The 26,484-nt window shown below is 51.4% G+C and overlaps 7 protein-coding genes across 7 annotated transcripts; 1 reads left to right on the top strand and 6 right to left on the bottom strand.

The window, feature by feature from the left end:
- Positions 1 to 308: 308 nt before the first annotated feature.
- N7473_001396 (uncharacterized protein) lies at positions 309 to 1,864 on the bottom strand (the record flags this gene model as incomplete). Its single annotated transcript, XM_057147336.1, has 4 exons — positions 1,807 to 1,864; positions 1,173 to 1,747; positions 813 to 1,054; positions 309 to 707 (listed from the first exon to the last, which is right to left on the bottom strand). The coding sequence occupies exons 2-4, from the start codon at positions 1,435 to 1,437 to the stop codon at positions 309 to 311; spliced, it is 906 nt and encodes a 301-aa protein (XP_057015222.1). The 5' UTR covers positions 1,438 to 1,747; positions 1,807 to 1,864.
- A 361-nt stretch (positions 1,865 to 2,225) lies between these two features.
- N7473_001395 (SKN1/KRE6 family beta-glucan synthesis-associated protein) lies at positions 2,226 to 4,448 on the bottom strand (the record flags this gene model as incomplete). Its single annotated transcript, XM_057147335.1, has 6 exons — positions 2,226 to 2,277; positions 2,340 to 2,817; positions 2,880 to 3,399; positions 3,454 to 3,555; positions 3,607 to 3,784; positions 3,850 to 4,448. The coding sequence occupies 6 exons, from the start codon at positions 4,446 to 4,448 to the stop codon at positions 2,226 to 2,228; spliced, it is 1,929 nt and encodes a 642-aa protein (XP_057015221.1).
- A 1,526-nt stretch (positions 4,449 to 5,974) lies between these two features.
- On the bottom strand, positions 5,975 to 7,032 carry N7473_001394 (uncharacterized protein; the record flags this gene model as incomplete). Its single annotated transcript, XM_057147334.1, has 2 exons — positions 5,975 to 6,252; positions 6,492 to 7,032. The coding sequence occupies 2 exons, from the start codon at positions 7,030 to 7,032 to the stop codon at positions 5,975 to 5,977; spliced, it is 819 nt and encodes a 272-aa protein (XP_057015220.1).
- A 372-nt stretch (positions 7,033 to 7,404) lies between these two features.
- On the bottom strand, positions 7,405 to 9,474 carry rpL3 (60S ribosomal uL3 domain-containing protein; the record flags this gene model as incomplete). Its single annotated transcript, XM_057147333.1, has 7 exons — positions 7,405 to 7,660; positions 7,728 to 8,401; positions 8,463 to 8,619; positions 8,695 to 8,752; positions 8,862 to 8,893; positions 8,966 to 9,093; positions 9,421 to 9,474. The coding sequence occupies 7 exons, from the start codon at positions 9,472 to 9,474 to the stop codon at positions 7,405 to 7,407; spliced, it is 1,359 nt and encodes a 452-aa protein (XP_057015219.1).
- Positions 9,475 to 10,444: 970 nt separating this feature from the next.
- On the bottom strand, positions 10,445 to 13,418 carry cyc8 (putative transcriptional corepressor Cyc8; the record flags this gene model as incomplete). Its single annotated transcript, XM_057147332.1, has 6 exons — positions 10,445 to 12,186; positions 12,255 to 12,411; positions 12,468 to 12,560; positions 12,623 to 12,802; positions 12,870 to 13,156; positions 13,232 to 13,418. 6 exons carry the CDS (start codon positions 13,416 to 13,418, stop codon positions 10,445 to 10,447), a joined length of 2,646 nt encoding a protein of 881 aa, XP_057015218.1.
- Positions 13,419 to 20,268: 6,850 nt separating this feature from the next.
- On the bottom strand, positions 20,269 to 22,363 carry N7473_001391 (Multicopper oxidase type 2; the record flags this gene model as incomplete). The annotated part of the gene is made up of 4 exons (XM_057147331.1): positions 20,269 to 20,352; positions 20,427 to 21,014; positions 21,127 to 22,016; positions 22,336 to 22,363. 4 exons carry the CDS (start codon positions 22,361 to 22,363, stop codon positions 20,269 to 20,271), a joined length of 1,590 nt encoding a protein of 529 aa, XP_057015217.1.
- A 2,616-nt stretch (positions 22,364 to 24,979) lies between these two features.
- Positions 24,980 to 25,998, top strand: N7473_001390 (uncharacterized protein; the record flags this gene model as incomplete). The annotated part of the gene is made up of 2 exons (XM_057147330.1): positions 24,980 to 25,417; positions 25,489 to 25,998. The coding sequence occupies 2 exons, from the start codon at positions 24,980 to 24,982 to the stop codon at positions 25,996 to 25,998; spliced, it is 948 nt and encodes a 315-aa protein (XP_057015216.1).
- Between the last annotated feature and the right edge of the window lie 486 nt (positions 25,999 to 26,484).

The raw sequence follows: 26,484 nt of genomic DNA, 5'->3' as shown, positions 1-26,484 counted from the left end.
GAATCTACCTGCTAAACGCCGGGACGCGGATAGGCTGTCCGGCAGTGCTTCGGTACATGTTCGACGCTGCTAGGAACCAGGATAAGAAAGCGGGCGATGGAGTGTCAACTCGGATTGAAGAATGATTGGTCAGACCTCCTCTCTTGCAGAAACGATCGTGAGTTTGAATTTGTTGCTTGGGCTTGCGGTTACGGTAGGGATGAATTCATTTAGTTGCCATGCTAGTAGGTCGGATACATAAACCATAATGACAATCTCATCACTCATCAACTTCAATTCAAGCAAGCACCTCCTACCACAAGGTTCTCCTAACCAGGCCCCCTAGACCCAGCCCTACTCCCCCCACGACTCACAACCCTCGAACTCTCCCCACTCCCACCACTGCCCGACCCATCTCTTCCCCTCCCCAATACTCCCACAACACCCCTATCACTCTTCCTCTTAACCCTCGGTTTCCCAAGCGGCCACCAAGACCTCTCATCACCATCCACAACCTCCCGATACGAACCAGGCACTAGAAAGGCAGTGGTATTATCCGCACCGGAAGCAGTTTCGTATGCACGTCCTGAGCCCGAGCTTGCCGGTGGAAGAAGTTCTGATTTTGAGGCAGGCACGATGAAACGTGAGGCGTAGAGCTCGTTTTCCAGGGTGGTGTTGTTGGGGGAGAGTAGTTTTGCTTGGAAGCGGCGGCGGGTTTGGGGGATTGTCTGTGTCGAAGTCAGAAATCGTTAAGTCATATTGTAGGTTTTTGAAGATATGTGTGATGATTCCATCATAGATCAAGAGTGGTTAATACCGGCATTTTAACTTACCCGATGTGAATTCAGCGCATGCGTAACGAGAAGTTCCCAATTCGACAGAACCGCCAACGCGGCATGTTGTTCTTCAGTAAGATGACCCTGTGTCCGGAGACGACGAGGACGGGGCCGTGGACGTTCCCGTTGCGCATAAAAGCCTAGACTAGGATGATCTCTGTTTCCCGGTTGGGAGGGGGTGTTGTGTGCGTTTGGGATTGAGGAGTGTGGGTTTATGGCGCGGGTTGTGAAGTCGTTTTCTACTGGCATTAGTACGCAATCAAATTTTCATCGCGATTTGTGGTGATAAACTGAAATCGGGGGAAGTTATATCCGGGTAGTGGTAGTAGGTATATCGCTAGCTGGGACTCAACTTACCATCTCGATCTTCTTCCATAGCAACACCCATAATCCTCTCATCGAATTCGATATCGCTATCATCTTCCGCGAAACGAAGCATTTCACCATCCGGCGGCTCGAGTTGCATACCGCCGTCTTCGGAGTCCGTATCCACTGAGATGTAGGTGTGGACGTGGGAGACTCCTGGTTGGAGATTTGGCTCCGAGTCCGAGGCTGTGTCGGTGTCCATGTGGATTGTTTGGTGGGGGGTTGTTTCTCCCGGTGTTGTTTGGTTATTGGACATGATAGTAATAGGAGACTTTAAAATATGAATGGTGAGAGGATGATGAGGTGTTTGCCAAGATCTTGAGAGTATTGTATCAGAGCTGATCGAGGTCGAGGTGGTTCAAGCGTGGCTTTGTGTATGGACACGCCGATGGAGTCACGATGATCATATGGTCATCAGATATAATGAACAAGTCTTTTCCGCTGAGACTGATACACAAGGAGACGGTTCCAGACCGGTTGTTCAATTACCCGATAGTGATCAGAGTTCGTTTATGAACAATGAAGCTGGTGCAATTGGCCCAACAAGACGTTTATTGCGGCAGGATCTGCACTGAATGTTAGTCAATCTGATACGAGTCAATCCTGGTCTTCCTTACAGGCTTACAGGATAGAGTAGCAACCAGGAATTCTCCGAGATTAGCAGTCAGTACAGTACTTGTAATATCAACTTGTCAAGGGAGATCGGTTTGTCGGTTTGTCGGGGTGTAGTTGTGGATGCCTCAGGCGAGGTCAGCGCGGGGATGCTGAGTCAGCATACACGGCCTTCCGACCAATCAGACCCGGCCGATGTATTTACTCGATCTTATAGTTACTCAGTCAACAAGTTACAGCAAACGGGAATTACGGAGGTCATTTAAATGAAAAAGGAATAGATATTATGAGTAAATATAATATCAGGTATCGAATAAGACCCCCCAAAATGAAGATGAGATGCTCAACCCCACAACGCCAAAACACAATGCCGCTAAAACGACGAACAAATTCAACGACCAAGACAGGCGAAAGCCATACTGGGAGAGCATGTTAACAGCCATGCATATAGCTATTCTTCGGCCAGTTGTAACCAGCGTCCTCCCTGAGAAGAAATCCGGTTAGTACCAAAACAAACAACAGCAAAGCACGTATAAAATAACTCACCAAGTCGTCAGATTATGATTATCATACGCCTTCCGATGCGCATCAATATACCCCGTCGTCTCAAACCCAGGCGGATCACAAGTGACACTAACATCATCCGGATCCTGATAAATCCGAATATAATCAAACCTGAGATACGCAGGCATATACTCGCGGATACTCTTATTCTGCGGGGCAAAGTTATCCGCCATACCCAGATTCATGACCAGACTCATCGGTTCAAGCGGGATCATGCGTTGACCGATGTTACCATTGGGACCGATGGCGCGGCCATCCAGGGTCCAGGTTTTGTCGGCACCGATGAACCAGGTTACGTTTCCGACGGCGCCGGGGGTGTATTCGAAGGCGAAGATTTGGTATTCTGTGCCGTTGTACCAGCGGCTGTTTAGGTTTGTGAGGCCGGACATGGCTTGTTGGTAGACGCCGCCACGGTAGGCGTTTATTTGGGTGATGCGGGGATCGTAAACGGCGGTGTAGTCTGGAGAAGATAAGGTTAGGGCGAGGGATGGATATGGGGGTGGGTTTGAGGGGAGGACGAACCGTAGTCAGGCATGTACCAGATATCGAAGGGTGCTGCTTGCAGGGACTGCGAGGCACTACCAATGTATGGACCGTCGCCGTTCAACGGAGCGGTACTCCCTTCGAGCACATCGATTTCTGGAGCACTGCGAGCACGGCCAGGACTGGGGTGATCAGACCCAGGACAAGCGCAGCCTGGGAGCCGCATGCCAGGGAGGAAGTTGATGCCATCTGGAGAGCTTTGGTTGGGAGTAATTCCAGCATCACAACCGTCGTGATAACTGTATGGCCACATCCCATCAGTTGTCGCAGCATGGCCCGGACGACCCAAGTTACCCATGGCCCAGAAACCAGGCCAGAAACCCTGGATGTGCCCGTCACCAGGGAGAGAGAGACTGGCTTCTAGACGGCCACCCTTGAAGCAAAGTTTGTTCCAGCTTTGGACCATGCCGGATCGATATGCCACTTCGTGGTTCTCAAAGTTGTCGAATCGGATTTCCATAACGCCTTCGTTTGTGATGACAGCATCGGGGTCGTACCACTAGATATGGTCAGCATGAACTCATCCAGTGTTCTGGTCGAGGGGTGAACAAACCTCTTTATCCATCGTCACTCCATACCACAGATCCACTGCTTGGAAGAAGGGGTCATCGTCATCGTAAAATGTGCGACCAGGCATATTGAACTCGTCCGAGAACTGCTTCAGGTTAGAGCCATTTCGTCACCAAGATATCCATGCCACACATACCACTAGCTTCCACTCCTTCCCATCCGCATTCTTCTTGGTCATGGCCTCTTCAGGCGTATCCGGATCAATCAGTCCTCTGCGGATATTACTCAACAAAGGCCGCTCCCCAACATCCAGACAGAGAAAATCTCCATCCCTGCACGGTTGAGTCGGTTTCAAGATCCCCTCAACCCAAGTTCTGCACCATCCAAATTAGCACTTCGAACACCTCCACCTCTCGTAGTGAATCCAAGGATGTCTTACATGACTGGGTACCCAATAAAGAGCACCAAAATGCCCACCGTCAAAAGCGCCAAACTACCAACGTTCAACACACCCCGACGGTTGCAAACATCACACTCACGGTCCTGGTCTGAAGGATCGGGATTATGCAGATAATCATCCTTCTCCACATCTTCAGGAAAAAGCAACAACCCATCCGTCGGCATGATATTAAACTTCTCAGAAACAGTCTGCGTGTTAACATCATACTCATCGCTCCCAGTCCGACTCGGTGCCCGCGAGTAATCCTCAAACGGATTGAAATGAAACCGACTATCCCGACTCATCGAGCTCACGCTCGACCGTGCCGCAGACCGTGCGGACCAGCGATCAGGCGATCCCGACCGGCCCTGGTCATCTCGAGGTGTGGGCCTTAGCTTGGGCGGGAGTAGGAATTCTGATGATTCTGGGGCATGGGAGACGCCATAAGGTGACATCCCCTGGGCACCGACGGGCACGTGTGGTTCGGGACCTTGGGGCGTTAATGGTCGAGGTAATGTTCGCCCGGTCAATGGAGCATAACCCTCGTTTGTTTCGAGAAACGGGTCCTGGCGACCCGAGTTCAGGCGGATGTGAGGCATCTCTTGTTTTGAGTTTGACGTTTCAGAGCTTTGGTCCGACATCTGAAAGGCGTCCTGGCGAGTCTGACGTTGTTGAAGCCGGGTCCGATCCCGTTGTCGTCCTCTAGTCGTTCGTCTTGACAGACAAGACTTTTCTCATCCAGGCTCAGCGAATCAATCAATTTTGTGGTTGCACTGGGCAATTACAATCCGTTTTCCTGATTCAATTGCTCTTCCTCCTGGTGGCTAATGCGTACTTTTCTTCCCTTCTTCTCCCGCAATCTCCAAGCTGCAAAGGTAAGGACCGAAAAGGCGTTTCTTTCTGTATGCAAAGCTGTCAAGTCCAATAAAGTCGAATGAGTGGACAGGACCACTTGGACAGCATCCAATGTCCCAGGCGAAAGACGTTGTAATAGCGAAAGCGGCAGACAGTGTGGAAGCGACGGAGAAGAAAAGAGAAAGATTTCGAGGTACCACAATGGCTAGAGAAAAGATGAGCCTAGATTGCGCTCTTAGAGGGGATTCTTGATTCTTGTTTGGGTACAGGAGGGCAGTGGAATGCCCGACTGTCTGGCTCAAGGGATCAACCCGTGGTATGCGTATAGTCTATGGACGATACGACGAACAGCGGTGTAAGTGTGGTTAGAAGAGTTTCAAGCCAGCAGACTCATGCTAGAGATCCAATCGCCACTAATTCGCTTCGAAAGCAATGTAATCAATTGTGAGTTCGGGATATTTTGTTGCTGGTTGCTTGAATCTGCTCTTCTTGAGGGTGAAGCGCCCTCCCCAGGGTGAGGCACATTCCGGGGATGCCCTCCCCGGGGCAGCCAGGAATGAGACGGTCATGAATGCTAGCCAGGAATCTAGCGATCGACAGAGTTTTCCTTCCATGGATGGGCGCAAGTCGATCCAACGGTGCCAGACAGTCGCCAAGTATACCACGTTGATGTTGTAAAGTGTAAAGTAGAAGTTGTCCAGGGCGGACCGATAAGCAACGGAGCGGAGGCTTCAATCGAGGGTTCTAACAAGGGAAGGATATCTACAACAAGGTCCAACTTACTACACATCTCAAAAACACGATCAAAATTAATCGTCTATTCTTCTCCTATGAGCAAGTCTGCGATATTTACATGACGGCTCCCAGATCCAAGGCAGCGGCCATTCCCGAACACGCGTCCCTATTCTCGGCCTCCCGCTGCAACGGAATGTCGCGATGCCCGAACGAGCATCTGTCAAGAGAACCTCAAACAGGAATACAAGGATTGAATATCAATGTAAGTACGAATCCCGGGGACCATCTCTGCTGTTTCAAGGTGGACATTCCTCATCATACCTATCTCGAGAATAGAGTATGGCCACGAGGACAGGCCGTTGTAAGCCCGGCTTCTCCGTAAAGAGCGTAATTTGATATACTTCAAAGGGACTATAGCGATCCATTAAATTCCTCCAATCAATAATCACCCTGCTAAATAGCAGTACATATACAACACGCATCACTCGTCATATAGCATGGCAGCAACCGAACCAGCTAATTCAAGCTCCACTCATTACGACTCAAAAGCCTTCGCTCGCAGGCCTACCACCCGACTCCCAGGAACATCCAATGCCAGCACCCAATACTCCAATTTCGTACTAGTCAGTTCTACCTGGTAGACCTTAATCTCAACACCAGACTGATCGGCATCCGAGTCCTTCTCCACAGCTGCCGAGCGCACGGCACGCAGGACGGAGGCATACTGGTTCTTTGGATCGAAGGAGGATGGGCTCAGGGTTGAAATGGCCTGGGAGAGATCGGCGGAGGGGGAAATGAGGCGGGAGAATTGATCTAGAGAAGACGATGGTGGGTCAGTATTATCATATCATTCATGATCCAAGGAAGTGCATATCAAGGGTAGATGGGGAGGTAGGAAGAGAAATCCCCGTGTCTTATCCCGTCTGTCCTGTCGTAGATAGGTAGACGGGTAGATAGTCCAGTCCATGCACGATCCCTGAAACCGCGCAAGGCACACCCGTTCAACCATCCGAGGGATACAATCGAGCACATATGCGTATACATCCACATACCTGGACTAGGCCAATCCCCCTTCGAAGCACCCTCCCACTTTAGCGCAACGGGTTCAAACGGCTCGTCCGCATCGGAAACATAATAAGCATCGACCGACTGCAGCGCCTTCGGAACCTGGGTATTCGCATCGACGGTCTCGGTGCGAGCAGTCTCGGTGGCCCCTTGCTGGGGTCGGCCAGCGTTGAGGTCTGCGTTTGCTTTGTCCAGGAAGGACATGTAGGCGTCGTCTGAGGACATGGTTGTTGTTGAGGATGTGGAGAAGTCTGCTGAGCGAGGGGACTGGGAGGTTTGAGTTGCGGGGATGCGGACTGAGGAGGGTGGGCGGGTTTGGAAGGTCTTTTGTGAGTGGTTGATGGCACGAGGAGACGAAGGTAGACGGTGGAGGTAACGGGTCTGGATAATATGTTGAAGCGGAGAGATACGAGTTGAAGAGGTTGAATAGGGAGAGCGTGTAAAGAGTGTCGTGAGTGCTGGAGCTGGAGTGGGTGTGATTGAGGAATTATGTGGGATGACGCAATGGATCTTGGAAAGCGGCCGCATGGCTGCACAACCCAGTTTATGGCGGGCGAGTCCAGTTAGAGAAAAAATTTATTGATAATGATTGATGAGACAAAATCAGTAGGTCATCGAGGTGGTCAAGGCTAAGAATTGGAAGAAGAAGAAAAAAGAGGTATGGTTTCCGACGGCTACGGTAGTCTTCAGCAACTACAAGCGTCGAGGTTAAATGGTCATCCAGGTCGACTATAAGTCCAGGAAGATATAGCGATTTAGTGGTTACTCTAGTATAGAAATAGAAACAATGGATCTACAATCCTACACATTTACAGCACTAAACAGAAATCATAAAGGTATTGTTCGCTTTTTTATTGAACTTGAAATACGTCACAGACACCAACCATAGCTGGAAACACCTTAAACAGTCTGGATAAGGTCCTTCTTGAGGGTACCCATGAAGGCCTTCTTCTCCTCGGCGGTCTGGAAAGCACCGTGACCGAACTTGGAGGAGGTATCGATCCACTTGAGGGCGACCTTCTCGGTGGCACGGCGGGAGGTCTGGGGGTACAGGGTCTTGCGGAGGGTCATGACACGCTTCTTGACACCGGGGACGGAACCCTTGAGCATGACGAAGTCGTTCTTGACCTCACCGTAGTGAACGAAGCCACCAAGACTGGAAGAAGGATGTTAGTAAAAGCTTTTTTATAGAAAGATATGCAAGACGGTAAGAGGAAACATACGGAGTAATCTGCTTCTTGGAGATGTCGAACTCGGTGGAGGCGTTGCCCTCATCGGTACCCTTGCCAATGCGGAAGACCTTGTGGTTGCAAGAGGTACGGTGGTGGTAACCCATCTGACCGGCACGGGCAACAGTCCACTGGACGTGGCTAGGGTGCCAGGCACCAATACAAGCGACCTTGCGGAGACCCTTGTGCGTCTTGCGGGGCAGCTTGGTGGTACCCCAACGGGAGGTAACACCCTGGAAACCGTGACCCTTGGTAACGGCAATGACGTCGATCATCTCGTCCTGCTCGAAGATGGAGTCGATTTCGATGGTCTTCTCGAAGAGGTTGCGGGAGAAGTCAACCTTGTCGGCAATGGAGCCACCGTTGACCTGGATCTCCATAAGGTGGGCCTTCTTCTGCTTGATGGGGGTCTTGCGGATCTGGGTGTGGGCGAGGACACGGACGACAGTGCAGTACTTCTTGATGCGCTCGAGCTCACGGGTGATGGAGGCACCGGAAGACTCGGCGTGCTGCTTGGCGTACTTGGTGAAGGCCTTCTTCTTGGACTTGTACCAGTTCTTGTAGAAGCGACGCTTGACCTCGTCGCTCAAGTGCTCAGCCCAGACGGTGGTGAGGGAGCGGAGACCGCGGGGAGTCTCGATGTAACCGACGACACCAACGGCAACGAGCTAGAGAAGTAATTGTTAGAAGGATTTTCGGAATCCAAAAAAGGCTGTGGGATCCACATACAGGAGGGGTCTCGATGACGGTAACGGCCTCAACGATCTCCTTCTTGTGCATCTTGGCACCGGGACGGTCAAGGTCACGGACGACGGTGGTCATACCGGCCTTGTAGCCCATGGAGGCAGTCAAGTGGACGGGCTTCTTGGGGTCATCCTTAGGGAAGCTGTTCGCAAAAATGAAGTCTCAGCATGCAAATCTCCACAGTAAAATTTTCGCATCTCAAGAATGAAAAACGCACCTCTTGACCTTACCGCGGTGGCGGGCAGCGCGCTTGCGCGGGAGGTAGGCCAGGGAGCCTGAAGGGAAATATTAGTATCATCGCACATGAAGTCTTTTTTTTTCATCCTGCGTGTCGAAATTTCGACTCGGCGCAGGAGAAACTGCGTATTTTGAGAGATCACGAACCGTGGCGAGGGGCTTCGAACTTCCGGTGACTCCTGAAATAAGAAAGGATATTAGCAATTGCATTCAACGAGATGATTGAATATCCATGGCAAGGTGCGACTCACATCTTGACCCTGTTGTCGTTAGCGTGGTGAGGACGTCGAGAAAGTGACGATCTGAAAGTGTGGAAAGCATTTTGCGGTTGCCGAATTGTGGGCTGAGTCAGCAGGTAAGCGACCCCACCGCCCGTTCTCTGTGTGAGTCACATGATGTTTGAAGTATCACGTGCCAGGCTCTCAATTTTGGCTTTTGACTTTTGGCGGTGCGGAGTTTCGCCTGATTGGCTGGAAGGTTCTGGAGGTGTGGAAAGTGTATTCAGTAACTACTCGGGCACGAGGACAGATAGCAGACCAAGATCACATTTCATATGTACTAAATGAATTTGAATAATCAAATTACGAGCTACTCTCTAGGATACAGCCAGAGGTTCATTGTCATTGGTGCGGCCATTGGTGGTTTCTCTGAAAGTGTCGGTCATCGCCTTGATTGAACCAACTTCTTAACTCTTCTTCATCCATACCCAAAACACCACGAAGATAGAGCGTTCAGATACAATGTAAATTCCAGACAGCATCTTTCATTACAAGTTAAGTTGTCTTTGGTATACTCAAGGTAGCATAAGTACCTACCGTGGTGGGCAATCTCGAGGGTGAACCGAACCGGGACCAGCCCAGAATATATTTCGGGCACACTTAGAAAACCATACCATTAATATACCTTTTTCAATAACTCGATAGATAACTCATCACAACAAAGCACGATGCAACCTGGAAAAACATGGATATCTGCTCAAGGCTGGAATCGTTTGACTGCTAGTGTGCTTGCTTCACCATCGGGTTGGCCCTTTACATCCACCTCGGGACACGATAGGTGGTATTCAATTGCACCTGGTCAACCACCACGATGACAAGGCTTGAACCGCACCTAGGCTCAGATATTGCCTACTCCAGTACCTATGTACTAACTTGCCTCTCACCTCGTGGACATCAACCCAAATGGCTACCACGATACCTACTCGATTGAACACACCCCACCTACACCGATGGCCAACACATACAACCACTATCTACAAACCCATCTACGATCTTACAAAGCCTTCAATGACAAAATGGCTGAAATTGCTCTCACAAAGATGCCCTCGCATCTTAAAAGATTCACAGGGAAGAGTATTCAAAAAGATCACTTTCAAGTAAAAATAAAAAAAAATTCATCAGAGGCAGAGTAGAAAGAACGAATACAGGACACACAACCGCATCCGGAGTCGACTCACCCAGCCAACATCAAGTTGGTCTTGGGCGTGTAGCCGAAAGGACAAAAGGTCTTGACACCAACGTTAAAAAGGGGGTTTAAAGGACATTCATACCGTACATGACGCGGGAAGAGGGGGAAAGGGGAGTGGGTAAGATAGAAAGGACACGGGGGAGAAAAAAAGAAGGGGGAGGGAAATTGAGATTGGACTCGACAATTGTATGCAAAGCAGATTGAACACGAGACATGAAAACCATTTCGTGAATTACTCCAATGAAAACACGTGGATGTTCTTTTTAAGCACTCTCGGTCTTGGAGGGGGTACCCTGGCGACCATTGCTGACTCCATTGCCGTTCGTGGCAGTGCCCGCGGCGCTGCCGTTGGGGCTACTCTTAGCAGCGGCAACGGCCTTCTTCTCATCATCTCCATCGTCATCGTAATCCTCATCAACGTCCATCTTCCGAGCAGCAGGCTCGTGCGAAGAGGGCGCCTCCGGGCGAGGAGCCTCCTCCTTGACCGGAGTGTGGGCCGAGGGAGGAGCCGAAGGAGGGCCGTTCGACGCAGGGGGAGGAGCGGCGCCCTCAGACATGGGAGGAAGGCTAGGTCCACCTACGGCATGAGGAGGCATGTTTTGAATCGAAGGCAGGGTCGGAGGGTGGTGAGCCGCCTCCGAAGGGTGGTAGTTCTCATTGGCTCGGCGAGCATCCTCGCGGCGAGCTTCGGAGGAACTGCGTCGCTGCATCTCACCAGGAGAAGGCAGACGAGCAGGGGGACTCGGGCGACGGCTGTTCTGGTCATCCAGGCGAGCCCGGGTCTCATCACTGGCCTGCTTCTTGACAGGACCAGCCTCACCCTCCCATTCACGTCCACGCTTCATAGCAGACGGGGGACGGTCATCGCCACGCTCACGAGCAGCGGCCTCAGCAGTCGCAGCTGATGCAGGAGCAGGAGCACCGGAGGCAATCCCAGTGGTGCTACCGCCTGGAGTGGGAGCGAGCGGACCGTGGTGGTACTGCTGGTGGGGGTAGCCCGCTCCAGGAGAAGAGGGACGCTCATCACGGATGGGGCGGATCTCCGTGGGAGGAGTGAAGGGACGATGTCCGTATGGAGGAGCTGGAGCACCAGGAGCAGCACCGCCGTTAGGAGCGCCGGGAGCAGGAGCACCAGTGGGTGCGGGAGGAAGAGGGCCACGGGCAGCAGCGCCGAATGGTGGATTACCGCCGCTGGGAGCACGCTCGTGGGCAGGGGCCGGTGCGTTACCCAGCTGAGGCAGGGTGTGGGGTGGAGGAGGATACGCATTAGGACCAGCCATCTTGGGCGAGCGAGGAGGAGCGCCGACGCGAGCGGGATCAGGAAATGCCCGACCAGGTTCCTGGCGAGGGCTCGCCTGGGAAGCACCAGGGCCGCGCAGAGCATCGCGCTGGTCAACGCCGTTGGCGGGCGGCAAGGCAGGGGCCTGCTGCGGGTGCAGCTCAGTGGTTCCCCGATTCCAGTCAATCTGGCGAGGGGGAGCAGGAGCCTGAGGGGGAGGGCCAACTGGAGCGGGGGCTGCAGCGGGGGCAGGGCCGCCCCACTGAGGAGCAGGGGGAGCCCCGACACCGGGTGCCTGGTAAGCCTGAGGGTGGACATCCTGCGGCTGAGGAGCAGGGGCGTTGTTCTGCTGAGCCGAGCCAGACAGCTGGCTCTGGAGAAGCTGCAGACGAGCCTTGATGTGGACGTTGGATGGGTCGAGATCAGCGGCCCGGCCGTACGCATCGAGAGCGTCGGCGATCTGGTTGTTGCAAGACTCGTACAGGGTACCCAGATCATACCAGACCTCAGAGATGTATGGGTTCAGGCGAATCGCACGAGAGTAAGCGTCAAGCGCATCGCGGTACTGGTTGATCTGGTAATAGAGGACACCAATCGAGCACCAGAAGGTGGGGTTGCGACCATCGCGGTAGACCGCTTGCTGGTAGGCTTCGTATGCCTTGGGGTACTTAGCCTGAGACATGTAGCAGCGACCGAGCAGATACCAGCTTTGAGCATCATTGTTATCTGGATAAAACAAGTCCCGTTAGTACCAAGGGAGAGGTGATGGAAGGGGATTCGGAGAGATTACTTACCGGCGCTGACGGACTTCTCCAAGTACTCAATGGCCTTCTCCTGGCTGGCGTAGCTGTTGCTCTGCTGGTGGTAGAGCCATCCGAGCTGCTGGAGAACCTTGGCGTGGTTGGGGTCACGATCCAGGACGCGCCTGTACGCAGCCTGGGCAGAGTCGAACTAACGAGACGGGTTAGGATGATGTGGCGAAGCAAAAAGCTGATTTCAAAACTTACGTCCTTCTGTTGCTCATGGACGTGGCCGACCTGGAACCAGATGTCCTCCTCGGTGAGAGGGCGAGGCGGGTCATTCACAATGTACTTGAAGCACTGCAAAGCGAAAACAGTTAGATATCGAAGCTCGACAATCCAGAGAACAATGGCTGACATACATCAAGACTTTGGCTGAACTTCTGCTGCTGCTTGTATATTATACCCAGGCGGAAGTAAATCTCATTGGCCTTTTCAAACTCGGGCGCCATGCGCATAACCTGAGAGAAGGCCTCTTCGGCGTGGTCCAGGGATCCATAGCGGTCGTACAGGATACCAATACCGTACCAGAGCTTGGGTTCCTAAGTTGAAATAGAGAGTTAGTCTCGTGCCTTCCGCAATGCAATCCCATCTCCCATCGCCACTCACCTTGGGATCGCGCAGGTGGTACAGAGCCTGCTGGTAGGAGGTATAGGCCTCTTGCAAGTTATCCATCATCAAGTGACAGTGACCCAAGCTGCCCCAGGTCTCACCGCTGGTTGGATCCAGCTTCAAGATATTCTGGAGATACTCGATGGCCTTGGGGAACTGCTCCTTGGTGCGCAGGATGCACGAGATGGCGTTCATGGCGGGGATAGACCATTGGTTGTGGCGCAGAGCTTGTTCGTACGCATTCATCGCACCATCGAGGTCACCCATCAATTCAGTCAAGCTACCTATAAGCCACACAGTCAGTACGCGATCACAATGCTATCTATTCCGATTTCATCAACGGCGAAGCTCATTCATACCAATTTGAAGCCACACTTGCTCATTGAGGGCGGCAATCTTTTGAGCCGTGGTGAGGGGAACTCCTTTCTGGCCTTGTGCGGGAATAGCGGCAGGAGCCATGTGGCCATTGGCCTGGGCATGGGCAGCCATGGCGGCAGCGTGGTGCTGGGCGACCCCCGCGGTAGGGGAGGGCTGCGTATGCGACATGATGGTTTTTGAGGCTGTATTTAAGATTGTGGTTCACCGTGATGCGACCCACGAGTCCCGCGACCTTTGCGACACGATGATGCAATCTACCCGAGGATGAAGGGACAGCGACGGGTAGAGCTGAAACGTGGAGAGCGAACGCCCGGCGGGATGAATCGCAAATTCAATGTCGCGCAGAGAAAGCGAAGGCCGATATCACACGCGATGTCCGACCGGCGGGGGTTGGAAGATTCCAGTGATCGGCGCGAATTGGATTGGGATGCGCGACCCAAATAGGAGAGCGAGACGGGCGCGTGTGGAGGTGTTTAGGGAGCACACGGGACGGCCCCAAAAGGTTGGGAGGCGATAGAGCGAGAAGTGAGGTAGAGCAAAGGAGTGGATGATGGAGGATGAGCAAGGTGATGATAATAGCAAGGATGGTCTGATGCAGGGGGGAAGGGAAAGGGAGTTGGGTGACAGATGGGGAAGAGTCACGGAAGGGGAAAAGGATGAAGCCCGAGAAGAGAGAAGGGAAAGAGTCGAGGGGCTGGCAGGAAGTGTGAAATTTGCCAAGCGGCGCTAGTGGTTGTGCAGCTCTGCTGCGGCCGTCACCAGAAAAGAGCAGCGGACAAGACTGGGATCAGTGGGACAGTGGGACACTACAGGAAGTGGAGAGTAGACAGCACCAAGGGCCCGACGGGGTTTGACAAGTTTGCTCTGTGTTGTTTTTGGGGCGGGGACTTGCCCAGTTACTGGAGCTGCCTTAGAACCGGGACTCTCGTTTCTTTACAAGAATAATCCAACACTACTCACTGGAAGGGAACGGGGGACACGCTAAGGACTACGGACGGAGTCAGGAAGTGGGTCCTGCGCAACGCCAGCATCACCACGCCAAAGAAGAAGAAGCTGGTCCCCTCCCGGGCTTAGCGCCGTGGGGCCGATCTGGAGGCGGTTATGTATGGATTAGGATTATTTCTGGTTTTTAATTTTGATTAATTTTAATTTTAATTTTATTTCAGTAGTAACGGTGTGGACTGGAGACTACATCCAGAATACATATACATACTGGGACTTTCCAGCTCGGTAGTTGAAGTATTTAGAGCTATCTAGTAAATTATAATAGATAAGTATCCTCGCAGATAAAACAAGAACAACCTCTATAATATCCCCTCCAAGCTCAACCTCACCAATTCAATAATAATCTCTCCTCTTCTCCTTCGTCCTGATGAAACACATCATTCTTCACTCACACGAACTCTCCCCGGTTGGGCCGAGTGGCGCCCTAGTGGGTCCCTCGGTGGACACCCCCGTGGTCGCTGGGGGACACTAAACTTACTACGGTGACTAAGAGCACTAAGGCTTTTGGGCTCTTTCCACTTGGCACTTAGCCTTTTTATTTTCCCTTAGGCTTACTCCCTGGACCGGGACGAGAGAGACTAGTCCCCTATTGGGACTAGTGCAACTGTTCTCCGTGCCACTCCGACTTTAGCCTACATCCGGGCAACTGGCGACTGGCCCTCACAGAGACCCGGTTGGACCGTGCGGCATCCAGCTCGATCCCTGACCCCTGGTCGGCAAGGCCACTCTTCCCAGTCCCATCCTGCCCATCACGATCCTTCGCCCTCATCTGCATACTGTACGGAGTACACGGTACGCGGTACATAATATGTATGGAGCACGCAGCGAGTCTGTACCTTCCAGTGCCTATCTATGTACTCCGTACTCCGCTATTCTTCCGCTGCACGACCAGCTCATCTCCCAACCCGGAAGGGTGCAGCGTGCAGGGCTGTCGAGTGACCCTTTGGACAGTGGACACAGACAGGCAGAGGCAGATTGGCATCCAGCCAAGCAGAGATCGATAGGGAAAAGATCATAAGTGGATATATCCATTATCCAGTGTATCTGATCTGAGCTCCTGCATGGAGTATGTATGATCTGGTTGGTGATGGAATGTCTTGTATTTCTCCGGGGTACAGGGTTTAGTTAGAGGCCAGTCTCTGGTCTCTCAGTTTCCTGGAGGTATACTCCGTACAGTACATATATATTTACAGCGTATTCTAGAGATACAACTTTCCTATATACACCCTCTATATACTAATAATATTATCCTCCCTTCCTATATTCCCATCCTGCTATAGGTCCACACCCCTCCTGCAGGGTTCCTTGACTTGCATACCAGACATCTCACCTCTTCCCCGTTCCAACCTTAGCCTTAGTCCAGACAAGCCAGACCACCCAACCCTCCCCAAGTTCCAACCCGAAGTCAAAGTCAAAAAAAGCCATGGCCCCCTCCAGCCTCCAGCCGCTAGTGCAATTCGCCCCTTCCGTCATGACCTTCCACTCGTTCCCGCTCCCAGTCACTTACCACAACCGGTTTAGCGTTGCAATCTTGAGTCTTCGCTTCCTCCACATTTGAACTTGGCATTTTCTAGGGATTTTTTTTTCTTTCCTTTTTAATTTTTTTAATTTTTATTTGGGCTCATGGGATTCATATTTCTCGGGTTTCTGGTCGCTCGTTGGTTGGATTTTATCCTTCTAACTTGCCTATTTTCCCTTCGTATTCTAATAATGCTTGGGGTTATTTTTAAAATTCCCGGTCGTACTGTAGCCTCAGGACACTATCACTATACAGATGTATGATCCTCTATTCGTACTTTCTTATTCTTTTTTTCACTTGGTGTTTTCTATGTATGTACTCTTGTTTCCCTCGATGATCATCATTCTCCTTCCACACTGCTCTCCTCAACAGCCACGTCAGCCACACCCCCTTTGCCGTCATGCCAGTGCATGCCAGTAGATGACGATCTTGATTATATTTCTTCCCATCCGTGCTCTGGCCTCCCGTGGAGCCCATTGACACCATTGTCAATGCACTGCTCTCCGGATCCGAACATACAAAGTACTTCGTACTCTAAGCATTTGGCCTTGACCTTTGTAGCTCACCCTGGAACCTGTCATTCGGTACTTATTCTTCATGACTGATTCAAGACCCGGGGGTTATGCACTCCTCTTCCTTGACCGTTGGCCCTGCCGACCCGAACAACCTTCCCATAATCCACCCCATCCACACCGACTCTATCTGCCTTGATTATCTGCCCCGTTCTCCCCTCGAACCCAAATTTGTGCCTTGTCTATTGATGAACTAGCTACACCGTAAATACCACAAGCCTCTCTCTCATTAGATATATTTCTACTATAATATGGAGAAGAAATAAAATATCCCTACCAGATCCTCACCTCTCACTCTATATATATACTGAACACTCCTTCTACTGTACCTTCTACCTTCTACTCTATCTATCTAGGTCGCATCTACCCATCCCTGCTGCAGCCTCGATCGGCCCCCAATATGTCGTCAGCCCGGAGGAATCCCCAGTGGATGGCTCCACTCGGGGCGTGGGTACGCAAGCCCCTCTCTCCATTCTGGTGATTATTTTTGTTCTTATTATTTTTTTTTTTTCCTTTCCCTTTCCTTTTCTATCGCGCGCGCAGGGGTTTGACTAGCCGAGCCGCCACTGCCGTTGCGTCGCAGTACAGTAGTCCATTGTGTGAAACGCCATCCGGAGTCTTGGAAGAGGACTGAGCTTCTATTATTCTATTAGGTTTCGATATAGAGTAGGATTATGGAATATATATTCAATGCTACATGAGCCAATGGCTATCACCCCATACCTACTTTGATACTGGGAACTATCATTGCCTAAGTACTTCGTACTTACTACTCCGAAGCTAACGTGTTCCTCCTCAGCCAAGAAAATCAGCTATTCCTCGTCACCTGATTTGACAGCTTCTCACTCCCGCCCCGAAACCCTCTTTCACTAGTTCTTCCGGAACACATTCCTTGGCTTGAGTATCTCACACACTCCCACAACCGCCATCCCAACCCGATCACCGCTACCACACTGGGTTACACAACCCCCCTAGGACAAAAAACCCCCATTCAACTTGCCGTGCACAACCATCGACAAGCTCGAGTCTCTTACGGCCCGTTATTTGCAAGACATGACACAATCTCAGCATTCACAACAGGGGACGGGATGGAGGGGATCTGGTGTTCCTCGTACGGTCTGTACCCCCTTCTCCTCTGGCGGATCCCTGCAGGCGCCCACAACCTCCCCCGGGCCCCCCAGCTCCGCTTCGGAGAGAACCTGGATGGACCGAACTCAACTGAAACACCTATGGTCGCGAGAATTTTGACCGAGGGGGTTGTAGAAAGTAGTAGTAGTACAAAGCCTTATATAGTCAGTAGTACTTAGTACTTCACACAGGACATTCTCTAGATAACTGTATATACACTCTTCCAGACATTGATAACGTCAGCTACTGACTTCCCTTGGCACTTTCATCTCGACGCGCCCGCCTCGGTCGGAGCATGGGCCCTGAGCAGCTCCACGGAAGTCCACGCAGCCGCGCGCATAGAGACACACGAGAGTCGAGACACCTGGGAGGAGGTCCACTTGTGGATCCTAACTCGGGTCCGGTGCGGCCTTGAGGACTAATCAGGGGGGGGAGCACGCACTCTTGTGGAAAAGAGGGGGTTTGGTAATTGTCTGTACATCGTTGATGAACAAAAAGTATACAGTATACTGCTCTGTTGTCTCTGTTAAGCAGGCTGGTATTCCGGATTGTTGGGCGCCTTGACTTGATGTACTGACTCCCGAAATGGAGGGGGCCATATTGATGCGACCGGTGGGAACGGGGCTAGCAGAGAAGCGGAGACAGTCTGCGAAGACTTGCTTGGCCCTCAACGCCTGGCCTGGGCAGTCGGTAGCCTAGCTTAGTAAAGCTTGGCCAAGGAAGATATACTGTAACGTGGATCGAATAATCATATGAAGATGGCAAGAAAAAGAATCAAATTAGCAATTAGCATCGGCCTACTACGAAGCTCTATACAAACATGCAGATGCCAAGGTTGAAAGAGTCATTTATCAAAGTGAATGGACCTCAATCCTTAGGGGCCACCAACATCCATTCTCCAGTCCAAAGTATTGTATACCAAAGACCGGACTAATCCCTCCTTCACTTTGTATACCCCAGTCCTTATTTTCCGCATACAAACCAGTTGAGATATAGCAACACTTGACCATGACCACGACCACGTAGGTATGTATATCTACCCCGTGCACGAGCGCGGTCCATCCACAACGGGGACCACAAACAAGCCAGGGCTGCCAGCGTGCCAGGCCGCTTTCCAATAGAGTGTGGCACGCCAGCTGCAGCCACAAACGGAGTCCTTCCACTCTGCTGGGAGGCTTGAATGGTCCATTCAGACGGATCTATCTAAGCAATGGGGGTCACGTACTCTGATATAGCGGAGGCTGGAAACCCTCTTCACAGAGTCAATTAGGGAGTTGGAGGTCTTGTAGATTCGGGTTAGTAGTGTTTAGCATGGTCCCTGCTAAGAAAATCTTGAATGCAGAAGCGAGTCATGGATCAGCCACAACAAGTATTCAAAGCATTGAGTCTGTGACACTTGACCCTCGCACGGTGTCAAGTAGGAAAAGCAATATATAATGGAAGGTGGGGCGTTCTCGGGTTAGCTGCTCTGCTTTTTTGGCTCAAGTGATAAGCAGTGGTCTCTGGCTGGGATGAAGAACATCACGGTACGGATGTACAGATCTACGAGAGGATCTGTAAGCTCTCTGCACTTTTAGCTTAAAAATTGGTCCCCGTGCGGCTGAGATCGAGTATCGACGATCGACTTTGGAAGCGTGAGTTTAGATCGGATGGCGTTTTCCAAACTACTGAGCCGATAGCTCAATCAGAATCGTGATGATCCCTCTGATCAGGACTATTGAATCTGAAGCTGATCAAATTCGCACTAAAGACAGCGGAGGGCTAGTGTGGAAAAGACTCCTTTCCCTGTCCCTTCCCAAGTCCTGGACCTATATAAGAAGATCAGCCAAGTTCGTAAAACGCAAGAATATTCCATCATCGCATTGCACCCCTTCCCTTCCAAACAAGTCTCAAACAAATCTCCCAAGTCATGCGCCTATCCGGCTGGCAGCTAACATTGCTTTTTTCCCTGGGTAGCCAGGCACCCTGCATGGGCGCATCCACCCTGAGATCAAGTCAGCCCTGTCCTGCCTAAGAGGAGGAATGTACGAAGTACAAGTAAATCAGTGCAGTAGATGTACTGTGCACTGCACAATCATACTATATGTACCACCAACGATACAAATAGAAGTAGGGTCGCATCCACCACCCTGCACAGTACAGTACACCCGCTACTGCTTATCCTGCGCCAGGAGTAATCAAACACCACCCTGTCCTGTACTTATGCATCCCTTTTCGGTAGGTAGGGTTGAACTTAATGGACTCGGCATGTCTGACAGAAAGCAGGGGGTGTGTAAGTTACTGTAGACGGGCGATCTTTCGTTCGGGCTGAACCTTGTCTGTGGTGCGTGCTCGGGAATGATGCCGGCGATCGGATCGACCCCTTGCGGCATGCAGTAGGCTTGATCTGTCACGACTTGTGCTTTTCTGGATCATATTTTGGGGAATGAGATTTGGGTTGTGGGATTTTTGGAGGACTCGCTAGGGTGATTTGATTGTATTGGTTGGGGAGGAGATAATTTGAGAGTTGGAGAAGGTACTAACTACACGTGAGCTTCTCTTTTGTCTTCAGACAGGGTATGATGATTTAAATAACCAAGGCCAAGGATGGAGCCTGAGTTGGCTCTTCTTCCAGTTTGACGATCTGCCGACAATCCTCTTTCTTTCACAAGAACATTTTCAAGTCTCTCTTGGAACACAGGATCTTGGAGAGTTTCATAAAAGTCAAAGAAAATTTACTAATCAAGCTATCTAACACACTATATCTCCGGACAGGCTACACACAGAATTATGTCACCTCAAAAGTCTCCTTTGCTCAATCCCGATATGGCGACGCTGATTCCCCTCCTTGTGCCGTCGCAGTATCTTCATCACCCAACTCTGATTCGTGCATGGTAAACTTCAAATCAGAGATCAAAATCGAGATCATGCCAACAACCGCACAGATGCAGGAAAAGACAAGAGCCACAATACCGCGTGTGGTAAAACCTTCAGGAATAAAGCCCGGGGTTTATTCTGTCCCTTCAGATCCAAGTAATCCTCAGTGTTCCCGGCGGCATTACCTTCCCAGCTCATCCCAGCAGCCTCGCAGACATCAATCTGGTTCTGAGAGATGCTGAAATGATCCTGGATTGTGAGAGAATCTTCCACAAACGTCATCGCAAGACCTTGCATCGTATGCCAGTCAATGTGACAGTGGAAGAGCCAGACTCTCGGGTTGCTGGCAACGAAGCGGATGACATAGTATCCGCCGGGGGGAAGGACGAATGTATCTCGTCGGGCAGGATATGTGGGGAATGCGGTATGGTTTGAAGAATCAAAGGTTGCAAACTCTGTCTCGGCATCGTAGTCGTAAAAGTTGGTGCCATAGGGTGGGTATCGATCCAGCAATTGGAAATTATGCCCGTGCAAGTGGAATGGATGGGTACCGGTGTCTTGATTGCTGAGAACCACCTCGACTACCTCATCTTTCTCCAGCACGATAGAGTGAGTGTAGTCACCGTAGATGGTAGAATCAGTGGCCAGATCACCGGCGTACTTGACGGTGTATAATGTCGGAACCTTGGCTGCTGTATAAGTGATGTTGTTCAAAAGGGCGTATCCTCGCCCTTGTCGAGGTTCTCCATGATAACGGTGACCTCTACCGTCTTCGTCGGGTTCTTGTCAGCTTCACCCTATCATGCGGCACGAGGTTGATGTCGTCAAAGGGATAGATTTTCGAAGAGTCGGACACGTTCAATGTCGCATTATTTTGTGCCGCACTCGAGTCATATTCGAGCCAGTTGGTTTGGTTCAGCGATAGATCGGACGGAATCGTATCAAGAAGCGACAAATCGGCGACCATGACCATCCTATAATTCTTCTCAGTGGAGTTCTTCATGGTCACCAGAACGGCGTACCGTTGCGCGGCAGACAGGTACAACTTGTCGGCTTCCGCTTCGTCGGCATAGACACCGTCAATTTCGACGATACGCATGGTATGGTCCTCAATCCAGAAGTATTGACCGACAAAGGCAGAGATACTGATGAGACGAATGAGATACGTCTTACCCGCCTGGACAGAATAACTCTGACTGATCGAATTATTGAACAAGAAAGAATCAGGGATTGGCTCCGCTCCAGTAGGATTATACAAGAACATGAACTCGGGTTTGATATCCTCTGCCAAGGTATGATACCAATCACTCATTGTGAGAGTCATCTCCTCATAGTCCTCGTAAAAGTACGAAGAGTTATCATGAACGATAAAGGGAGCTCGGTTACCATCAGGATAGAAGTAGTCCGTGTGGCAGTGATACCAGTAGGTACCATTTTGATTGACGGTGAAATTGTAAAGGTAGCTTGATCCCGGAGCCACTGGGCGTTGCGTGACCATCGAAGGACCATCCATGTCATTCGTGCCTTCTTGATACATGCCGTGCCAGTGGATGGAGGTTTTCTTGTCCCCGAGGCCATTGGTCATGTTGACCACCACACGGTCTCCCTTGTTCACTTCTAGAACCGACAAAGGCCATTGATTATCGATACCAATCACTGTGCCATCAGCAAGACCGTCGGGGTTTGCTGTTACCCAAGTGACATTCCAGTCGAATATGTGTGTCACTGCCTGACAGCCCAGAAGGAGCTGGAAAAAGACAAATGTTCGATGAAGTCTTCACAGATGAGATTGCAGCAATCTTGCAACACAAGGACATTACGACCTCAGTCTACTGCACCAAGCTCGACGTGACTCCACAAGAGTCTGAATCGGATGATTGCGCGCTTTCCAAGAAATCTGTCCCGGGAGTTACGAGTACGGGAGTCAGCTCGCCCGCTTCGAATGGGGGTCTGCGATTCATGGCTGGCCGCCCCAACATCCATGAACTGGTCATGAATGAGGTACACGAAGCTCGGACTAGTTCGTCGAGCATTGGTGTCTTGACTTGTGGACCATCTCAGATGGCGGATCAGTGCCGAGGAGCACTGTATGAGGCCATGAAGAAGGGTTTCCATGAGATTGATTATTTTGAGGAGGCGTTTGGGTGGTGATCCTGCCAGAAAAGGAGGGAAGAGGCGACGGCTGTGAAATGGAGATGACGAATTCAGTAATATTAAGAGTTTGGCAATCAGGTGGGATCAAGAGAATTCTTCAGTCTGGTAGATGGGCTATTGAACCTCCCAGAAGATAGAATTGCTAGCTTCAACTTAGCGAGAAAACGAATCTCATTTTCGCCTACAAGTCTGCTAGAATATGGTGCTATATCGACAATAGCGTACCAATTAATCAGGGCTTCAATAGCCGAGCTAACCAATACGAGCTTCGATAGTGATTGCCAACTAACTTAGATATGGCGATCAGCCGATTGGCAGGCTTCTTAGCCCACTATGGACTCCATGGTCGGCACTTGTCAACACCACCGAGAAATACCAGCCGTGCGCGCAAGCCCCCCGTATACGAGCAAGACATAGCTCACAACTCGGGTTGATGCATACCATAGCCATACAATGCGGGCACAAAGAGATGTGACAGATCCCCCCACTTGTACTCACACCACTTCATCAAGGATATGCGGGCGGCCGATGATCGACGGATGTAGACCCATACCATACACACCACCGAGGTCGGGCACATGAAAAAAATGGTGATGACATTGACAAGAAAGACTGCACACGTCAACCTACCTACCCTGGTCAACCTCTCGCAAGGCAGGAACAGTCGGGTAGACGATCAGTCCGCATCTCCGACGTTTCAGAGGCCAAGCGGCGCGGCACTCGGAGGACCTGGACAAGAGCCCAGGCTAGGCCACGCAAGCCGCGGATCTGACCGTTCCAGCCAAGCGCTCTGTACGAGAATGATAGCTGCAGTGTGTCCTGGGAGGTGCCGAGAGATTCTCTTCTTTGGATGAGTAGAAGGGCGACCAAAAGGTAAACTCTTGGAGGAAGAGTAGGTAGTAGTAGCCAAGGCTGAGCGTGGCCAAGGTCACTCACAAGAGTCGGTCAGATGCTACGGATGGACTTGCAACTATTGACTCACCGGGTCTGGGCAGCTGGGCGGAATGAGAAACGGGAGGGGAGGTGGACAGCCAAGACTAGGCACCCTGAATAATAGAGGTTGCCGGGGATAAAGTGGAAGGGGACTGGGGTTGACGGAAGAGGCAAAATTGGATCTAATGATAGACAATCCCGGAATAGCCTGAATAGCCCGAGTTTAAAGAATATAGTTGTCTGTGAGTATGGTATGATTGTTAGACAGACGCTATTCAGTAATGATATGCAAGGTCAACAGTTAGTACTGAACACTGCTTGTCCCCTCGGAGATGGTTTCTAGATCAAGTTACATATGCGCCCAGACATTCCCGATGCAATATAGAGGTATTTTACCTAAGAAATATTGGAAAAAAGCATACAAATACCCTTTTCTCCGAGTCGGAGTCTTTCACTCTCATTTCTTTTTTTGCCCACCCACTGTTCAACGGATGCCAATCTCTCGGCGTCTGGGCAGGGCTCGGCAACACGGCATAGGATGTATCAGAGGCGATGTACTCCGTACCGGTAGATAACCAAGACGTTGGATTAAATATAGGCATAAGGATTTAAAATTATGCTGACATGTAAGCCCTAGTCTGTAAGTGTACTCAGCATGGAATATTATACTCTCTATGATGGTCATACATCTGACACTTCATTGGAACACCGTTCGATCACGTGTGTTACATTGATACGGTCAAATACCACCACCGAACGCCAAGGCGCCTTTGAGTGCGGATCAAGGAGCATTTCAGCCAATCAGAGCCACGGCTGACGACTGACCAGCCGAAAGTTGGCTTGGCAGCTTGGCATTTGGTAAATTACCATCGTAGGACAGACTCGTTACCACTGTTCTTCTCCCTAAATCAAAACATCGATACATCGATGCATTGCCCCCCCAGTCCATAAGCCCTGGTCGATCTGCAACTACAACTACAAACGACCAAGAAACATGATGACGATCCCCAGTCGATTCACAAATCGAATATTCGGAGAGACCCGTGATCGTCCCTAATAGACCGAATAGCTCTGTATATCCCATCCACTCCACAAGTCAGTCTACAGTACTCCTAATAAATTACCTTCCAGTACCACCGCCGCCAGCCTCGACCCTCAAAATGCCAAGGGCTCGGCACCTGGGCGCCTTGGCGCAGACTTCCTGCAAACAGCAGGAAATGCTCCTCCGCTGCCATGGCAGTTTTCCTGTATCTTCCGCTGTGCGGTCCTCCGTCTTATAAGTCTCTCTTTCCGCCCTGATCTCCTTTCCTCCCCCTCCTGGTGGCCTTCCTGAATCTGCTGTCTCTCCTCTCCTCTCCGCTCCCTGAAAGACGGGGACTATCGCCTACTCTGCCCCTCGCCCGTACCCCCTGATGAGAAGAGTCGACTATGCTCTAAGCCGGGGAGACCATGGACTGAGCCCTACAAAGCCCTAGTCGCCTTCCGTGCGCCTTGTACGACCATCCGGTACCAATCTCCGATTCCCGTCCTGTTCAGTCTCTCCTCTCCTCTGAGCTCTCGCCATGCGGCCTCCGGAGATGTCATATAGTCCTGCCTACCACCAAGGCCAGGACCCCCTCGGCGCGGCAGCTCGCAATTCGATCATCGCCCCGCTGCCAGATCGATCTTTGGGACCCCCCGACTCCAGTTATCCAGCTGCTTGGCGGCCCTCTGTCGACGGCACGCCCTACGAGGGGAGTCCTCGATCCTCTGGTCCGCGGAGATCCCTCGCCCAATCGCCTGAAGCTTCACGGCGCTCGTCCCGGGTCGACAACGAGTCTCCCGTGACTCGCGTGGTGGTGTCGGGTGGCGTGATACACAAAGAAGAGCACTCCCGTGGTAGCTGGGCCGACCAGCCCTCGTTGATGTCGGCCGATCACTCGGGCACACCTCGCACGCAAAAGCGAGGCGGTCCCGTGGATATACCTGCGGTGGATAGTCAAGATGCACTACTTATGATCGTAAGTGAAACTCCCGCAGGGTATAACTTCCTTCCCCAAGGTCCTCAGCCCTAACACAGAGCTTGATATAGTTCCGACTCTCCGTCCCCGTCCCAATGTACTCATTCGGCGCCTGCCTGTACACATTCTTCGCCCTGATCTTCGCCCTCCTCATCTCTCCTCTTCGCCTCTGCCCTCCTACACCATACCTCCGCAATACCTCCTTCAAGTCGCAGCTATGCGACCTCCTCTCTCCAGCCCTCCATATCCACGAGCGCCTCGTGCGCATGCGCCCACCATCATCACACCGTTCCTCCTCCACACAATGGATCCACTCCGAGATCGACTCCGACCACCCCTCAGCGCTGGCCGAGACAAATCGATACTACACCATTGGCATGTCCATCCTGGTGCTCACACTGTCGCCCTTTTTCAGCATCGCCATATTGCTATTCGCATGGACAGCCGCATTCTTCTGGGTCTTCACCATGGTCATGGGCAATCCAGACGGGACAGAGCGCAAAGACGACGGCCGCGCCGCTGTTCTCGGCGTCTGCAAATGGTGGCAGACATGGCTGGGTAAGGCGCGGAAGTTGTCATAACAAAAGTCCCTAGCCCCACACGGGCCCGCCATGTCTTTCACCCTACTCTGACTATGGGGAAGACAACCCTCCCGTCCAACACGAGACCATCAAATCTCAAATATAAAGTCTTCTGCTGCATGATCTAATCTATCATGTATAACAAAAATGGAGACTCACGCGAAACGACCCCCTCATTACATACCTTCATCTGCCAATATTACCCTCCTCCCCTCCATCATTGTGGGAGGGGCTAGTGATTATACAACCTTTGCATCTTTATACCGACCCGGATGCACGGAGTCCTGGATAAAGCTTTGACCCGATCTTGATCTCTTTCATCCTCTGTTTCATTCTTATCTCATTACGTCGATGGCGTCGGAAGCGGGCGTATATATCCTCTTGCTTTCTTGTTCCTTCTCTTCTCTCCCCTTGAACTCGCAATCTGTGTTTTTACCATGGGAGGGAGGCCTTCTTTCTTTCCTGCAGATTATTGAGGGAGGCGAG

Source organism: Penicillium subrubescens (assembly GCF_028828155.1).
Source record: "Penicillium subrubescens strain IBT 31985 chromosome Unknown utg000001l_segment0_segment0, whole genome shotgun sequence".
Lineage (NCBI taxonomy): Eukaryota > Fungi > Ascomycota > Eurotiomycetes > Eurotiales > Aspergillaceae > Penicillium > Penicillium subrubescens.
The sequence above is the reverse complement of the archived record's forward strand: the minus strand, read 5'-3'. Positions and strand labels throughout refer to the sequence as shown.